General features: G+C 40.6%; 1 protein-coding gene across 3 annotated transcripts in view; it reads left to right on the top strand.

Annotated features, from left to right (window-relative positions):
* The window catches only part of MIB1 (MIB E3 ubiquitin protein ligase 1), a 101723-nt gene that overhangs the window by 62834 nt on the left and 19508 nt on the right, over positions 1–19381 (top strand). For all 3 annotated transcript variants that reach the window (XM_074987339.1, XM_074987341.1, XM_074987340.1), the window contains exons 14-17: positions 820–906; positions 8725–8886; positions 16138–16319; positions 17811–18003. In XM_074987339.1, the coding sequence (XP_074843440.1) occupies positions 820–906; positions 8725–8886; positions 16138–16319; positions 17811–18003 (624 nt within the window). The remainder of the gene's footprint in view (positions 1–819; positions 907–8724; positions 8887–16137; positions 16320–17810; positions 18004–19381) is intronic.

Here is a 19381-nt window from a genome sequence, read left to right as displayed (position 1 = left end):
GCATTGGGCTGCATTCCCTGTGCTGTGTGCTGAGTTTGCCCTTTGGATCACTATTATATTTGCTTAAGTGTAAAAGATGCAGAGAGATGAAATTGCTGCATTACTTTTCCAAACAAATTTAATCATTGAGAGTAAGAAATTTGGAAACTGTGCAGTAATTAAAAGAAAAAAAATCATACAGTAACTAGCAATGATTTATCTTCCCTCCTTCACAGTTCAATTGGACAATCCCAGAGGCAGTTCAAGAGCACCATGAATATACAGTTGAAGGATAGGAATGTTGAGTCTATTAAACAAGATGGTTGAGAATGACCTATTTATTTATAATTTAAGGATTCACTAATTGTAGTTACTTTTAGTTACAATTTAAAAATCTTTTAAGGGATGCTTTCAACCATCTCCCATTTATTCTCTCAGTAATTGTGAGGTTCTTGGCATTCAGATTGAAAGGCTGAAGACTGGTTATACGTTACTTAAATTAATCCCATAAATTAAACATCTAGGTACACATTTTCAAAAGTTCTCTGTGCTTAAAATTGCGACCATTATTTTCAAAGTAATTTCCTGTTCAGGCATCTGTAGTTGCTGGTAGATGTTGAACACCTCTGAAAGCTAGACACTTCATATGAGTGCCTAAGTAGAAGCTGAAGGCTCTAGAAAAATGACCCTGTAATTTTTTTTCTATTATGCTCCCAAATCAAAGAGTTATCCTAGTCAGAATCTTATTGTATGCTCTACCTACATTACATTTAGATTTACTGTTGAAATCTGATGTTCTGAACATCTCTCTCTTTTTTTTTTTTTTTTTTTTTTTTTCAGGGCAATGCTAACCTGGATATCCAAAATGTAAATCAACAAACTGCATTGCACCTTGCCGTTGAAAGACAGCACACACAAATAGTTAGGGTAAGCTGTTTGTAGTAATCACATGAGTTAGCTTTATTCTTTGCAGTGTGCCTGTATCCAGCAACCAAAATAAGAAGAGCCATTTTTTCCAGTTTGGTAAAAAACTCAATAATTCAAGTGCTGCAATGCATGTGAATACAAGACTGTTCTTAATAAATAACGTGCAACCATATTTTTTGTAACCTCTTATTTTAAGAACAGTGCACACAGTGCTTTGTAATGTGTTACATGTTTACTCAGGACATTCGCAAACATTTTACATGTTCTGTTTCTTCACACTTTACGTGTGTGTGTCATCATCTTCCTGACTTCCACTCCTGAATCTTCTCTCTTTCTAGGGGATGCTAGGGGAGTTATCCAGTGTTTTGAGATCACATATCGTTTGCTTTTTAGATATGAGTTTTTCATTGTTGGGCTCTTAGACGTTCACCATTTATTGAAAATAATAAGGAGGGGTTTTTCTTTTTTCTTATTACTTTGCAATTGTAGCATTGGGAGCCACAAATAAGTCATTAAAGAGCCGCAGGCTGCAGACCCCAGGACTATGATCATTGAGAGGATAGCATTCATGAGTATTATTTATACTAGGATAACCACTTATTTTAGCCTTTAAGCTTAATTAAAGATGTATCCTGAATTTAGATCAACTCATTTAAAATTACTGTGCATACTTAAGTGATGGAGGAAATATCCCATCTACTTATTCTCTTATGGTGACAAATGCTTTGTGTTGTTTTAATTGATCTTTTTATTTGAGAAATAATTTCTAGTGTCAATCAATCAAGAAACACACATTGGCTACGTCTACACGTGCACGCTACATCGAAATAGCTTATTTCGATGTAGCAACATCGAAATAAATAGCGTCTACACGTCCTCCAGGGCTGGCAACGTCGACGTTGGGCAGCACCACATCGAAATAGGCACTGCGAGGGAACGTCTACACGCCAAAGTAACACACATCGAAATAAGGGTGCCAGGAACAGCTGCAGACAGGGTCACAGGGCGGACTCAACAGCAAGCCGCTCCCTTAAAGGGCCCCTCCCAGATGCACTTGCACTAAACAGCACAAGATACACAGAGCCGACAACTAGTTGCAGACCCTGTGCATGCAGCATGGATCCGCAGCAGCAGCAGCCAGAAGCCCTGGGCTAAGGGCTGCTGCACACGGTGACCATAGAGCCCCGCAGGGGCTGGAGAGAGAGCATCTCTCAACCCCTCAGCTGATGGCCGCCATGGCGGACCCCGCTATTTCGATGTTGCGGGACGCGGATCGTCTACACGTTCCCTACTTCGACGTTGAACGTCGAAGTAGGCCGCTATTCCCATCCCCTCGTGGGGTTAGCGACTTCGACGTCTTGCCACCTAACGTCGAAGTTAACTTTGAAATAGCACCCAACACGTGTAGCCGTGACGGGCGCAATTTCGAAGTTGGCGCCGCTACTTCGAAGTAGCATGCACGTGTAGATGCGGCTATTGTGAGGCAGGAAGTTTGAAAGATACATTTGTTGTCAGTTATACCTTTGTCTCTCATTTAGAGTTTAGAGGTGCTTGCTTGGATGCTGAAAAGCATTAACTTCTTTTCATGACTAGCAGAACAGATCGAAATTCTTCTTTCTCTCCACTTCTATCCGTGTTCCTATCTCCTGCCTTGATTCTGGGAATTGCCATTTCTTTGGCCACTTTGCCATTTGCATCATTTCTCTCCAGTTTTCTCAAAATGCAGTTTTTAAGAATAGCTTCTTGTAGTTTTTTTCACCACCTTCTCTCTCAAAATCCATCAAGTTCAAACTTACGATTATGGTCTCTCAGACTTTACATACTTTTGCCTTTGTGTACTTATTCACTGTTGATGGTTCTTCTGTCCTCACCACATCTACTTTGCTAGAGGTGGCATTTAATTGGCTCATCCACAACCATGTTTACTCTCATGTTCTATACATGCATGCTGGCAACCTTCTACCCTCCTCATAAACACTCTGCCAGGGCTGGTTCACAGCTTACTACTGCTTCGTCATTTGGATCTCTTTTCAAGCTCCACCTGCTTCACACTGCCTACAGGAAACTTGTTGATTAAATAAGTATATTTGTGAAGCATTTTATGTAATATGAGCATGTCTTTTCTCTGTCATGCTGTTTGCTACCCTTTGAGTTATTGGATGTTCTTGCTCTTCATTCTTCTCTCACACAGTCTCAGTGCTTTCTTCCATTACCTTAAACACAGAATCCCTCCTTTAAACCAATGCATGCAACCACTGCCATCTCTGCCAGGACAGGGCTTGTGTGTAGAGCTGTGCACAGATAGAAAAGAAAAGCAGGGAGGAGCATTATGCTGTCATGTCTGTGAGCCAGTGCCCCACAACAGCAGCTCCCTAGCAGCACAGCCGCACTGCTCCCAGGCCTGCCGCCAGCGAGGCTGTATGACTCAGAATAGGCGCTAGCAGGGCTAGGAGAAGTGCAGCTGCATTTCCAGGAGGAGCTGCTGGTGCGGGGCACTGACTCTTGGGCGTCACAGGGTAACGCTCCTCTCTGTTGGCCTCACTATCTCTTGGGAGTAGATACTTGTGGATCTGCAGATCATATCTGTCTGTGGATAGACTTTTCTGTCTATGCGGGACTCTGATGTATAGTAACTTCCACAATGGGAGTCCAGTTCATACTTTGGTCTCTTGGCGCAACTAGTATATAAATTGCAAATGATTTTCCATAAAGCCATTTAAAAATAAAAGCAAGAAAGCATGTCACCAACACTGGCTTATATTTAAGATGGTAGGTTTGTGTCTCTGACCTTTTAAACAGTCCTCTATAGGTTGAGTGTCACTTTCAGACGTTAGGTTTCTGTAGTAATGCGGTCAGATGGGACCCATTGCCAGATTTCCAGTCTGTGATTTTTCACAGCTAGCATTTCTGTGTTAGGTAAAATGAAAACAAAAGAGTGGAAAAATTACTGTCACAGCTTGTTTAGAGCACAGATCCAATTGAATGATGATGAAATTATTCAGATTAATGTTCTCAATCAAAATTTTTCTTCTAATAGCCAAAGAAGTAAATTCAAGCTTGATTGCATCATGCTGGGGCACAGTTTTGTGTGCATAGTAAATATCTACCATTTTGTGCTTGCCATTTGTTAATGTTTTTTTTTTTTTTATTTTCCTGACAATGCAGTGCAAACACAGTTACAGCCACAAGCAGAGACTTAATTTCGAAATCAGGCCTGGGTAGTATACAGTAACAGCGTAGCAATAACCAGGAGTTTGAAAATTTAACCAACACCTCCTAGACTAGACGGTTAAGCCTATTGGCCAGGATGAGAAATATCTGTACTGCACCTTCTCCCAAGACTGTGCCCTGATTCTTGTCAATGTCACAGCTGTTTAGTGTTCTGAATGAATAGGTACAGTTTTTGCTCTGCATCTGTGAGTTGCAGTAGAGGCCCTGGAGCTTTTCCAAAATATTTGTTTTGATTTAAAGGAAAACACTGCAGTTATTCCAACGCAGATGATAGTTGGAAGGTTGTCTTTAAAATCGTGTTTGTATCCGTCCAAAACTACTTGTTGAGATGATGGCACCTGTTTAGGAAAATGTCACTACTGCCCAGGGTGAATGATGCAGAGCTTCTGTCATTATTGAAATCTATTTAGAAGGCTGATATTTAGCATATAAGATAATTATCTTTCAGACTTTACTGAAATGCTGTGACTTCCTGGGAGAAATGCAATGCTAATTTAGGACAGGTAGGAAAAATACATTTTTGCAGTTGAAACTGTCGTGGAAATTTTTAATTAGGCAGGTAATTGTCTAATATACTGCACCAAATTTCAGACTAAGATGTCCAGATATCACATTTATACGGGTTACCATTTTTGGACCATAAACATCCATAGTGTATCAGTAAGATAAACACAGAGGTGCAAAGGTCTCTTAATAAATGTGAGCTTCTCCATCATTCCTGTAACCTAGCTTAACAAACTAGCTTTTTTCATTTTTCTTTTTTTTTTCCCCCCACACTTAAAGATATCTTATGACCAGTGGTAAATTTTGTTTGTCTTGCTCGTTCTTGTATTTATCATGATTAGAAAACATTTTCTTACCCACGAGTGTTGACAGATATGATCCCATTGCAGTGAAGCATATGATATAGCCCTATATCTGGAACTTCTTACCACCCGAAGAATATTTTTCATAGAATCAATGCCACTTGCATTCTAAATTTATATTTGGTGAGCCTCTGTGCCCTTTTAGAGCTGGCATGCTACCTTGTGGGCACAATGCTAACCTAACATGAGCAGAAGAATAGGTATGTTGAAGAACTAGTAGTATGTGGTGTATCAGATTGGAGTGCTTATGTCCAAGAATGTTGAAATGGAACCCTTGCAGAGCATCCACACCTCAAAGATGGATTAACTAAAAATCTTAAAATAACTTACACAGCCATACAAAGAATATATTGCCTCCCATAAATCAAAAATATTAATTCCTCCTGGGTTCCTTCCAAAACTGTAGCCTCATGCATTGATCAAGTAGCAGTTAAAGATAGTGTGGCTTTTTTAAGAGCCACGCTCTTGTGGGAAAGGGTAGCTCAAGCTGTTGAGTAGGGATTTTGGGTTTGCATGGTTGCCCTGATATCAATGCAGTTTTCAAGATGTTTGGCGGCATAGAGGGCTGCTTTGCATTCTGCAAGGAGGAAGAACAGCCCCCAATGGGCACTAAAGAGAAACTTCTACAGTGGGAACTTGCAGGTCCTGTCCCCTCGCTTTCTCCTCCTACACCTCTCCCTGCCCCTAAGAACAGTATCTTGAACACATACCAGTCACTAGCTACTTGGAAATAATACAAGGAAAGTAAGATGGAGCCCACTTGGTGAGATAGATGTAACCCATTGAGAAGCCTATCTTACATAATTTGCTAAGTAAAACGGAAGGTGCTAATTGTTTTTACCTAGCTGCTGTCCCTGGACTTTGCTTTGGGAACAGGAAGAGCAGTCTTTTATATCACCTTCTGGCTAGCAGGTGCCTGAGGGAATTTGTCTCAAATCCCTCCCTGAAAGGTAGAGGGGGAGCTTTATTTGTCTGGTGTCTTATTTCCTCTCGTCCCTTCTGGTCTTGTGAGGTAGGGATGTGGGAGGCATTCTCAGTGGTTACCCTTCTCAAAGAGTATTCTGGCTGCTGGAGGGGAGATTTGTTTCTCTTGCTCCTCCTCGTGTCTCTGCTTTTTGGGTCTTTTTGTCTGCTGCTACATGGCTTTGCTAACCGTCAGAAGTTTGAAGTTAATGTTTTCACATTCGAACTCCTATCAAAAGATTTTTCATAGCAGTGTTAAAACTAACTCTTGGCTTTTCGCACTGGTGTTGTAATCTGTTCATTAGTGATAGTAGTGCTGCATCAACTCCTGTTTGACACTTATTTTCACAAGCGTAGTGGCTCGCAATTTCATTTCTGTAAGAGTGAAGAATTTATAAGTATTGGTAGGAGACAGGTTAATTATTCAGTTCTTCAGCATTTGTTTTATAATGTACAGTGCACATATAAGTTTTTAATGATACGGGATAACTTCATTATTTTCATCATTTCTTAAAGTTTAACTTTATTTGTAGTTACTTGGAAATGTGTGTTATATATATCAGCCTAATGTATGTTTATGTCTCCATTAAAAACTGTTACAAAGAAATGTAAATGAAACTTTATATTCTGTAGAGACTGATAGCTTTAGGCTACACATTCACTAAGAAAATTCTGTTTGCTCATGGCAAGTGAGCTTTTTAAGCCCCAGTGGAGGATATAATGATATTCTTTACTCATAGAGGGACTGATTCATCTGTCCCTTTCTATTCAGCAAAACACTTAAGCACCTTCAAGATGATGCTTTCTCACTGCCTTTGATGGGGTTTAAGCATACCCTCAACTTTTAAGCTATTGCTGAAGTGTTTTGTTGAATAAGGATAGACGTATACACATGCTTAATTACTTTGTTGATTTGGAGTCATTATAGCTGTCTTACAGTGTAAAGATAGGCATCGTGAAGAAGTAACTGGAAATTATTATAGAAACCATTTAGAGAGTTACCTTGTTAGCCTTCATTTATATCTGATATTAATGCTGAAGTAATGCTGTTTACTTGTAAGATATTTCTCAAGGTATTTCTCAAGTCTTCAAAAAAGCCTGACGTGGTTCTTCTGGCATAGTTTTTGTCCCAGCTCCCCATCAAAGTACAGATTGAAATCAAGTGCCTGCTGACATAAAATAAAGAGCAATAGAATATAATAACCATAATTTGAATTGGAGGACAAAGCCTGGGAAAATAGAGAATGAAATTTGAATACTCTGTGTAAATTACAATAAAAAAGTACATTTTCAAGTGATTGTCCTTAAGTATATTCCACTCAAGGCACATGTGTGCTATATGTGTACACCACAGGCGAGGTATGATTCCCACTTCATATACACATGCTCTGAGTTCTTGTTGAGCGAGCATGAGTGTTTGTATGCTAGCTGTGAGTCATGTCTGTAGCTAGTAACATAGATACTGCCTGAGACTGCAAGATTTTTCATTAGCATTATCCATTGCCCATGCCTGCACCCTCTGCTTCCCTGGCATCTGAACTGATACCACAATGGGTAACACAGACCAGTCACCTCTCAATTTCCTGTGACATTTTTGAAAGGCCTTGCCAGAACCTGTGTTCAGGTACTGAAATTTGCACTGACTTGGAATCTTGGTCTTAGATTGTCAGCACTCACAAATCCTTCATTTGACTTTTTAGCCACCTCCTCATTTCTTCATCTGTCTATGAAGATAGCCTTTGTGACTGCAGTCCACTAGAAGATAGGTGATTCTTGGGGGCCCTTACAGCAGTCCTACACAGTTTTTTATAAGGACAAGATTGCTTTCAGGCTGCACTCTTATGTTCACTTCAAGGACTCTCTCCAGATTCCACTTAAATCAGAAACCTACCTGTTTCCTGCCCACAACTTTATGCCACTGGAGAAGACAGGAAGACTTGTTCTTTGAACACTCACTGTTTAGAAGACAGACCCTTCAGGAAATCTGAGACTTCTAAATCTGTTATATTGAATAGATAGGAAGCTGTCTCCTCACAAAGACCCTCTAAATGGTTTTCATGTTGCATCCTGCTTTTCCTGTGAACTGACAGTGACTCCTCAGTAGATTCTCTTTTGAGTGTCCCCCTTCTAGAAGTCTGTAAAGTGGCTATATAGGCCTCTCTGTGTACCTTTTATTAGATGTTGTACTCAATACAAGCTTTGTCAGTAGATGCCTCCAGCCAACACATTCTATACATCCAGCACAGCAGGTTATCCTTCTCATCAATGAATACCGCTTGTGAATCACCTCAAGTGCAATATATGCTGGGGCCAATCACTACAAGCAGAAGTTCGGGTTACTTTTCTTATGGTTACTGGAGTGTGAGATGTATGATCCCTATGTGTATTCCGTTACCCAGCCTCCTTTTCTTCTGCCTCAGATTCCTTCCTTCCTTCCTTCTCAACTGATTTGTAGTACTGAAGAAGTGAGAGAGGCAGTTGGTCTTTGTGGCCGCTTGTGCCCTCAGTTCAGAGGTAGAGGTTACCAGTCCAGACCAACTGACATTGCTAATGAAAAGTCTTCCGTTGTCAGGTGCATGGTATGCATTTGGAGTAGGGACATGTCTCAGTTAATTACCATGAAGTAAGTAATCAGAATTTCTTTATCATTTTCAAGCCCTTTATGGCAGCTTAAAAGAACTGATTTTTCAATGCGTTTTCTTCTGTTAATACTGGTGGTTTTCCGTGTGTTAGGTAAATAAGATTATTTCTCTTTCAGCTCTTAGTCCGTGCAGGTGCTAAACTGGATATTCAGGATAAAGATGGGGATACTCCCCTACATGAGGCCCTGAGGCATCATACTTTGTCACAGCTTCGCCAGCTTCAAGACATGCAAGATGTGGGCAAGGTAGATACCGCTTGGGAGCCATCAAAGAACACAGTAAATAAAATCCATTTATTTATTATTCTTTTCTGTACACCTCTTTCTGTAGTCTAGTCTGAAGATTCTGTACTGTTGAACTGCTTGTTGTCAGCACAGATTTAGAGACATTCTTCAGCAAACTGTGGGGTATATTAAAATTTAATTGTTACATGCACACTTTTTTTTGCTTATTCATTAACTCATCTGTTTTAAAGAAAAAGTTGTGCAACCAAAAATGTTATCAGAAATCTGTCTTCTGTCCTGAACTTGTATGAGTACATGGAATTTGGAAGAAACTATTTTAAATAGAAACAAGTAAGCTGTAATACAGTACAGAGATTAAGAGTTAAATGTGCTATGATTTAACATCTTGCATGGCTTTTTTTGTGACTTTTGTGAGTTGTATTTTGTTTTTTTATGTTTTAGCTCTAAAACATTGAGAACTAATGCAGGATAATTTTGTTTAGCTGTAGCTTAATAATAGCTAGTAAATTATATTTTTGCCCTGACACATTCATTTCAGGATGCCTTTTTGCTGAGGCTAGTGTCGCACCAACTAACAAGAATCAGAGTTCAGTTGTTAATGCTCAAAAAACTAAGGATGATCAATGTTTTAGAGAAGTGGAGAGAGAGAAATAAGGCAACTACCTGATTGTGGAAAAAATTGCAGTTTAGTTATTCCAAGGATGTAAATCCATGCACATATCTTGGGTTAAATGTGACTGCCGGCCCTGGCAGGAGCACCATTCCAAGGACCAAGAAACCGCTCCTTTTGGGGCGGCAGCTGACAGTTAGGCTGCCGTCCCTGACTGGAGCGGGGAAATGGCTCCTGTCAGGGGCAGCATCCCGATTCTTGGCTGCTGCCCCTGACAGGAGTGGTTTCCCAGTCCGCAGAGTGGTGGGGACTTGGGAACCAGGCAGCAGCCTGGTTTCTGGCTTCCTTCCACTTGTAGAGCTGGGAGGGGAGTCAGCAATCAGGGACAGCCTGGCTCCCCGCTCTCTTCCACTCCTTGGAGCCAGGAAACTGACCAAGGCTGCTGCCCTGGTCAGTTTTCCAGATTTTCAAGGGGAGGGAAACTGGGAGCCAGACTGCTGCCTGCTTCCCAGTTCCCTGCCACTTGTGGGACCCAGGAAACTAACCAGCACGTGGCTGGTCAGTTCCCCATCTCCTCTATGTGGTGGGGACCTGGGAACCAAGCAGCAGCCTGGTTTCCAGCTGCCCTGCACTGGCAGGAACCAGGAAACTGACCAGCCATGAACTGGTCAGTTTCCTGGGTCCCGCAAGCAGCGGGGACTGGGAACCAGACTGCCGCTTGGTTGCTGTCTACCTGCTGCTTACAGGATCTGGGAAACTGACCGGCACTGACCCCTTGGCTCCTGGATCCCTGCTGCTCTGGGAGCCAGGAAACTAACCAGCCCTGCTGGGCTGGTCAGTTTCCTAGCTCCTGCAAGCCCAGGGACTCCCTTTGACTTGTAATGAAAATTTGAATTAGGTGGGGGTTGTTGGAACACAACCCCCGGGTAACTTGAGCGTTTGCTATGTGATAAATGGAGAAAGAGAACAGATCTTTCTTACACTGAACTGCCACAACTTAGTACAAAGAATAGGTTGAATCTTTCTCGTCCTGTACCTTTGGGACCTGAACAGTTCTGGATGAGAGCATTTGCTGGATGGTGGGAGGTCAGTTTTTTCTAGCACATTACCAGCACTTTTGCTGCTTACTGGGCTCTTAGAAGGCATAGAGAGGTAACATAGCGCTAAATAACAGCACAGAAAACAGAGAGCCAGGACTGGTGGCTGTAAACAATCTTTATGGGACCATGGGAAACTTGGTCACACTCATGTCAAGCGATCACCCAGCTAACTGCAATCATGGCAGACCACATATGTTGCCAGACGATAGCATGCCGGACTAGAGAGGTTCATCCTGTATCACATTCATGTCTGTGTTGTTTGCAGGGCTAACAAATGAAAACAGAAGTGAAAGCTATTCATTTGTTGCCAGAATATTTTATTCAAAATATACCAGAGTCAATTTTGCATAATCATTTTTATTGCTATCACACATAATCCAGACAGTTTCATTTAAACAAGAGTTTTGTAGGGAAAAAATCATCTGTTCAAAACTGTAAATACACTATAGAGTATTAGAAAGTCAACATTTAGTAACATAACAACCTATGTAAGTAAGACGAGGATGTAACTGTTACATAAGAAAATCATCTGCGGGGTACCTAATAATGTTTTAGTAGTAACGACTCTACAAGTAATAAAATGAAGTAAAATTTCATATCAAGGAGGCATACCTGTCAACATTAAAAAGCAATGAATAAGAATATTGGGGGAAAAATACACATTCTTAACTTTGTTATAGTACTCCTGCCTGAGTACTTTGGAGAAGGATTTAAGTTATTTTAAATAAAAATTTACTGTTCCTCCTAAGTCAGTGGTTCTTAATCTTTACTGGAGCCTGCGCCCCTTTGGTTCTCAAAATATGTTCTCACATCCCTTATCAAAAATCAAATATGTTCTCACTCCCCTTATCAAAAATCAAAAATGTAGATGGGGGGGCCACTTTTAAATGTATATTAAATATATGTAAAATAGTTTTGTTATTAAAATGTATAATGCTCATAAATACATAGGGCTGATGAAACAAAGTAGTTGCAGATACGTGCCTGTGCTTAACTTGTGTTTTTGATGATTTACCTTCTAAAAAACAATCTGCCATGTCTCGCACCCCCCAAAAGGGCATTCTGCATGCATCCACAGGTTAAGAACCACTGTCTTAAGTGATTGGCACATGCAAGGAAATGTTGGCGCAGTATTACACAGAACTCCTCTTAAAGTGGGATAAAAGAACAAAAAGGGCACAGTTTTAGTTCCATGTGCTGAAATGAATTTTGACAAGTTATTAAAGTGCTTGTATTCCATAGCCTGCACATTTCTTTGAGTTGTATACTTCATTTGGAAGTAATAACTTCTGTTCTGACCGTGTAAGGTATTTTTGAAATATTGACTAAAAATTAAGCTCGTAAATACAATTTTAAAACACCTAAATAAATGTTGAGCAACCTGCAGCTCTTCTGCTTAGGCTAGGCACAGATCTGAAATTTTCCCACTTACTTTTACACACACTTCCTGTGTCACAAGGAGAGCTTATGCATAATGAAAGGAAGTCATTGAGGTCATTGGAAGTCACATATTCCATGACTTCTGTGGCTAAATCATAGCCTTATCCATTTGTTACTGCCTTAATATGGTTAATATACAATGATATTGTAATGCATCTTTATTCATATAACAAAAGGAAGCTCTTGTTTATTTCTTCTGTTGTTGATATAACCAGATATAAGTATAAATTATTTCAGTAACAGGACTTTTTAGAGCAGCAGTCTAACCTTGTGAACATTTATTAGGTCAATTATGTACACGCATGTTAAATACAGGTTGAACCTCTCTCATCCAGCACGTTGGGGCCTGACCAGTGCCAAGAAAATTTGCCAGACCACAGCAGGAAAATATTGTCTAGCACATTGCCAACACTTCTGCTGCTTACTGGGCTCTTAGAAGACATTTTAGGGGTACATTACAGCTAAATAACAGCACAGGACACTGAGAACCAGGACTGGTGGCTGTAAACAAATTTTGTGGGGCCACGGGAAACTTGGCCACACCCATGATAAGTGGTCGTCCAGCTAACTAAAAGCATGCTGGATTACGGATGTTGCTGGATGAGAGCTACGGATTAGAGAGGTTCAACCTGTATATGCAGATTTTCATGTACTAGAGTTTTAAGGTTATTCATGAAGAATTTGTGTTATGCCATCAAGTGAGATAGTACTATTAATACCAAAGTTAGATAAAAACCTTTGGAGGAAGATAAATAATAAACCTGGAATTTGGCCTTTGAAGTACAGCTTGAACCTCCATAATCCAGAACACTCTCATTCGGCAACATCTGTAATTCAGCATGTTTTCATTGGCTGGATGACCACTTGGCATGGGTGTGGTCAAGTTTCCCATGGTCCCATAAAATTTGTTTACAGCCACCACTTCTGGCTCTCAGTGTTCTGTGCTGTTATTTAGCTATAATTTATAATTTTGAGGGCCCAGTAAGCAGTGGAAGTGTTGGTAATGTTCTAGAAAATATTGACCTCCCGTCGTCCAGCAAATTCTTTCATCCAGCACTGATCAGGTCCTGACGGTGCCAGATGAGAGAGCTTCAAGCTGCAGTAAAATTTGCAACAAAACTGCATTCTCTCTTACATTAAGATAGGGCTTACATGTTCCTGGAGGTTTCATCATACGACATAATCTGTAATTAAAGATAGAGCTTTAATTCCTGGAGACCACAGGACAATCCTTGGTGGGGGTGGGTAACCCTAAGGGCAATGGCCATTAACTGCTAACAGACAGCATTAAGTTTTAGGAAATAGATCCTCATTTCTTAATTTGTTTTTTTCTGAGAAATTTCATTTTATACTAACTTGAAGACTTCTGTAGCCCATATTTATGCAGTGAATCTGAGGGTATGTCTACAGTAGGAAATAAAGTAAAATGTATTTAAGTTGACTTTATACCACTAGATTTTTATAAAGTCAAAGTTGTGTGTCCACACCAGTTGACAAAGTTGAGGTAGTGTGTCCCCACTACAATGCCCAAGTTTGACTGTTGGAGCATTGCATTGTGGGCACCTATCCCCCACTTCTTATAGCCGTGTTGCACTTTGGGTTTTTTGTCAGTGTTGTGGGAAAAAATGTGCCACAAGTGGTTGTGGGTATGGGATGTCATCATCATAGAGTGCATTTCCCTTATTTTCCCCTGCCGTTGAAAACAAACCTCCATTTTTCCAAAGCCCAATCCTGAATCGGGATGCTTTGATGATTGCCGCCATCGGAGCTGACTAGGTGCCAATCTGGCAGGAGCACAGCAGACTGGCAAAGTTGAGGAAGTAGCAGAGGATAGTAAAGTTGAGGAAAGTGAAATGTATGAGTGTTGTCAATCCCACATATTACGGCATCTTCACTTCAGCTGAGCATGCCATGTAAACAAGTACTTCAGTTTTCTCCTGGTGAAAGGACACCTTTCTCAAGGCCAGGCAGCATATCAGGGAGCGGTTCCTCTTCCTGCCCCCGAAAAAATGCAGCAGACAGGAGACTGTTCTGCTGGCAGGGGCTAAAGCGCCTGTAAACATGGTGCTCTCTGTCTTCTGGAGACAGAGGGGCCAGCCCACATAGATGCTACTGGCGCCAGCCCCATGCCTATTAACAGCCCCCAAAGATCTTTGTTGCTGGCACGTAGTGTGGTGGGGCATGGACTAGCCACATGGTATGGTTGGGTGGGGGCTAGACCCTGAACTGCATGGTACTGTGGGGGAGGTGGGCTGCCCGATTGAAATTTGAACTGCAGAAAAGAAGTTTCTTGGCCTCTCCTTGAACATCACCCCTACAGCCTAGCCTCCATGTCGTGTAATGGAGTTGGGGCTGAACCACCAGCCACATGGTGCTGGGGGGGGGTGGTATTTGCCATGTGGTGAGGTGGTGGGTACACCCCTGAATGCATGGGGCTTGTGGGGGAAGGAGGCTGCTGTGTACAAATATGAAGTGCAGAAAAAATGTATCTCTGCCTCTCCTTCTGTATCCTGTGCAAGGAAGAATCCTGTGCAGGACATGCCGCTCCACTCTCTCATGTGCTGCTGTCCGGTCCTCACAGTCAAGCCACCATGTGGTGTGGTAGGGCAGGGGCTAGCCTGCCAGCTGAACTGAGTCCCTGAATCTCCTGATGGCTCCATGCTTGGGCTGCCTAAAGTGGTCAGATGCGATTGACATTCTGATCATAAGAAAATGATTGGAGTTCCTGTTTCCTACTTCGTGCGCACCCGAGAGCAGCAGGGGTGGAGCAATGATGGGGAAGGGCACCTCGAGGGGCATTGTGGGATTGTTTAAAGGCTAATAAAATCAATCTTAATATGCTACAGTCTCCACCTGTATAGTTCAACTTTGCAAATTTGACCTCTCAGGTTACTGCAGGGGGAAGTCAGCATTACAAAAGTTGACATTAGAGCCCCCTTAAAATCGACCTGCTGAGCACTGGGGTGTGGATACATAGTTTATAAAATTGAACTTGGATCCTTTGTGTAGGTGAGGGCTAAGATTAAAAAGATCTATCTTTGAAAGATTGAGAGTGAAAGGATGATTTCTTCCTCCTTTGTGGCATTGAGGTTAAATTTAATGTTTTAAAGCTGTCAGTCCTATGAGACCACATTGTAATTTCAGTGTTTTTAAACTGAGAATCCAAATATGAAATAACAGAAGCAAGATTCCAGTTACTATGGCTTCTATAAGTCAACTTTGAGGTAAAGACATCTGGTTTATTTTTCCCCATGTGATGTCATTGGCTAGAAAGTCCTCAAAAAACAAATAGAAACAAAAAAAACCACGTGTAATTGATGTAGCACATTCACTGATTCTGCTCCCATTGCTCAGAGTGGAAGTTACTATGAAAAGTTTATTTTATTAAAATTGAGTGCTCCAGAGTTGACTTTTTCTAATATAGTATTAGTCTATTATTGTATTCATTATAGTAGTTATCTTCATGCATTATTCATTTTCCAATTTACTGATATTTTATTCATTTCAAAATGTGTCAGAATAGAAAGGGAAATCACTTAACTCATTTCTTTGTGTTTTTCTTCCTTAGTACTTTGTGTCATCCTTCTGTTTCTCCAGCTGTCTTCCAGGATGGACACATTTTCAGTGTTAGGTCATGTGTTCTTCTAGTTCCTACTCTGCAGGTTTTAAATCTACAAAAGATCTTTTTTATTGAAGGGCTGGAGTTTATTTAAGATGACCTGACTGATCCACGTTCAAAGAAGAGGCCTTGAATTTACAGTTTGGTTAAAGCAGAATAATTAGAAAACCTGACATAAAGAAAATTGACAGGATTAATGTTCTGCCATTGGCTTTGTGACACAGATTTAGGCTGAGATTCGAGGAACACGGCCAGAGATTGCATTGTTTTGATTTTATTGTGTTCATTGTGTTTAAAGGTTGTTGCCTTTAATGGGTTAATCTATATAAGGAACTTATTGTTTGAAAATTGGGGAATTGTACATGCATGCTCAGAATTCATCAAAATACTATTTAGACTACATATTCTTATATATGTACACAAGTTAAATCATCAGTTTTCCTTGCATGAAAGTCTCTATTCTCAAGTATTTAAATGGAGAGTCTCAAGTAGGTTTCCTGTTTACCTTCTTTCAGTTAATAATGGGACTTGGCACCCAGGGAGCAGAGAAGAAGAGTGCAGCGTCTATTGCTTGCTTTCTGGCGGCAAACGGAGCTGATCTTAGTATTCGTAATAAGAAGGGTCAATCTCCTCTTGACCTGTGCCCTGATCCGAGCCTCTGCAAAGCACTGGCTAAGTGTCATAAAGAAAAAGTCAGGTTTGTATATAAACAAAATATGGAATTGCTGAGCATCATTTTTTACATGGTTTCATTTCCTTGGAGAAGATGAAGTGGCATACATATGGTAAAAGGGCTTTTTTTCTCAAGTATTAATCGTAATAGACTACTTACCTTCATCATGATTTTCAGTGAAGTTATATTCTGCCTAAATCTTTAATGTCTGCAGAAAATTAATTGAAACCAAGGTCAATAAAATAAATACAATATGGATAGCAGTACAAAGTAAGTTTCCTTATTCTGCATGAGCAGCACCTCTCTCCTCATCTTATAGGGCAGTTCTGTATCCATGTTCTTTCTCTGACAAGTACTGATAGTTAAAATAGTGAGTTATACAATTATAATTAAATAGGCAAATTCTTGGAAGGAAATAAACTTCAGTGTTTTATGTACACCATCAACCACCCCTTAAATAGAAGTTTCCTGTTACTGCTTGCCCAGGTCAGATTTACATTAGTGCTGTAAAAGTTAAAGGCTCCTTTAATTAATCCTCAGCTCTTTGTAGCCATTTCTGTTGACCTTTTTATTTTTCTATCTCCATATTGTGGTTTTTATATTTCTAAAAAAAATGAAAAGACAACTTTTTTATCTGCCCTGTTTGGTAGTTTCTTCTCAGCATTTGTGTGCCTGAAATATGACTCCTCGTCTATTTTCTGCACCTGCTGTTTTAACTGCATGATTAGAACTTTGGGAGTCTAGTTTTGTTTAACAAATGCCCCCTCTGCTGGGTGTGCAGCAGCATAGGAAAGAAGTCCTAGATAAATGTAGACTTCTGGTTTTGGGGTTTCTTATTTCTCACTTGATAGTAGTAGGCTTTTAAAATATATAGAGTCTTGTTGTGGCAGTATTTAATGTTGGTCAGGTTCTGAATCTAATGGGATAAGTGTCTTTTCATACTAAATTACATTAAGATGGAAGTAGACATGCTCTCATCATACTCTGTATAGATGTTTCTCCAGCCTACCGTCATCACCTTTTTCTGCAGGTTGATTTATTCAAGAATAAAGCTATACTCGTATCAGCCAGAAAATTGCACTGTCTGCACCTCATGTAAAATTAGAACTGTAATCTCCATACCTGCTCCTTCTATTTTTTCCATCCATGGATGGAATAAATTTTGTTATATGCCCCAAGGCACATGCAGATGTGCACCACCAGAGAAACACTTGCTGACAGCGGTGGGTGCTCTGCTAATCAGTTGGGCAGCCCCCAACTCTCTCCTGGGCAGCCCCCAAAGTGCTCAGTTTACAGGGAACACTGATGCCCAGATAACTCAGCAACTTTACATACAAGTTAATAAGAAGGGGTGACACAATCTGTGCACAAAGTAAGGAGTAAAATACATAAGAAAATGACTCTGGGCTTGACGTATGGCATGATTTTTTAAAATGTTTTCAGAATAATATGCACATGTTTGCAATGCTGATTTAAGCCTGACGGTCAGATGGCTTTTTGTTTTTGTTTTTTTAGTGGACAGGTTGGCTCTCGAAGTCCTTCTATGATCAGCAATGACTCAGAAACTTTAGAAGAATGTATGGTGTGCTCGGACATAAAGAGAGATACGCTGTTTGGCCCGTGTGGTCATATTGCTACCTGTTCCCTCTGTTCACCAAGGGTCAAGAAATGTCTCATATGTAAAGAACAAGTTCAATCTAGAACAAAGGTACTTAACACAGTTGTTAATATTTCCATTGTATTCTTCCTGTAGTTCTGTGGGGTTTTTTGTAAGCATTCTTGATGAGAAAGACTAATAAAAAACTACACTGTCTCAAGCTGCCATAGCTTCTCTCTTCTGTCAATGACCAGAGCAGAGCATTTATCTGATGTGTAAAGGACAGACGGCTAATGAGGACAGAAATAAGAACTGTATGTCTTAGGCGAGTGACCACAACTTTATTTTAAGAATCTCTAAATGTAGCATTGTCAAAAGTTGAACCACAGCCAGTCGAACTAGTCAGCAGTCATCCACGTCTTCAGTGCTCAATTTCAGAGCATCCACACACATTCAGGCGTAACAACCATATCTTGTACTATGGCTCCAACTCCACGTATACCATTGCCTGAAGTTTACAATAGGCCTCATACAAATGCTTTCGTTTCTATGTAGATCCAACCTTTGTCCAGCCAAATGTGGCTTACGCTATGTTTACATTAAAGGCACATGACTTCTGTGGTACTGTAGCACCAACCACCAACCCTGTTTATTTTATCTCTGAAGGGATATAACCCTTGTTACGAGGACCAGCTCCTGGATTTGTAGTCTCGTGAATTGAAGACAAAACAGTTATGCTATGTGTTTGTGCAGTGGCTTCAAAATGGAAAGGTGCCTGCACAGTGCAAAAGTGCAAACTAAGCAGTTGTTTCACGGGCCAGGTGTGCTCATGATGAGTGACTGTCACCTGCATGAATATGATACGTAACAAACTACCTACATACAGAGTATCAAACTGGTAACAAATTAAACCTAAAAAAAAAAACAAAAAAAACATGGATGATTGGAGGGGCTTTGAAATGGCAGAGTGGATTGGAAAAGTTAGTTTCCACCAGCTGTTGTCTCTGTTGGTGCCCTTTCCCCAGCAGCCAGATAACTGCGAGACTTGCCGTACTGGGAGTTGATCAGAGGAGGTCAGTGATTAGATGGTGACCGTTGTAGGCCAGACTTTACTCTCTGGCTCCCAGTCTGAAATCAGGAGTTGCCCTTTTCTCTGAGTGAGTTAAGTCATTTTTCATCAGACATTTTTCATAATTCCAGTTATATTTTAGTTCTACTAAGCCGTTTTCCCAGATTGGTCTGCAGAGAGCTGACATTGGCTTTTCCTTTGCAGTTTCTAACTTGTGTTATGAGAGCAAAAGGTACACTAACTACTTTACTTCTCTGCATAAATACTTGCTGTAGTTGGTACAAGGATATTGTGTGAATGGAAGGAGTGGTGATCTAGGCATTCATTAATCAGTAGGCGGATTGTCCATGAGATGACCCCTTCTCTCAGATGTGCCCACTGTTGGGAAAAGTTGAGAAACGCTATCCTATGTCAGTTGGT

Source organism: Carettochelys insculpta, chromosome 2 (genome assembly GCF_033958435.1).
Source record: "Carettochelys insculpta isolate YL-2023 chromosome 2, ASM3395843v1, whole genome shotgun sequence".
Taxonomy (NCBI): domain Eukaryota; kingdom Metazoa; phylum Chordata; order Testudines; family Carettochelyidae; genus Carettochelys; species Carettochelys insculpta.
The sequence above is the reverse complement of the archived record's forward strand: the minus strand, read 5'-3'. Positions and strand labels throughout refer to the sequence as shown.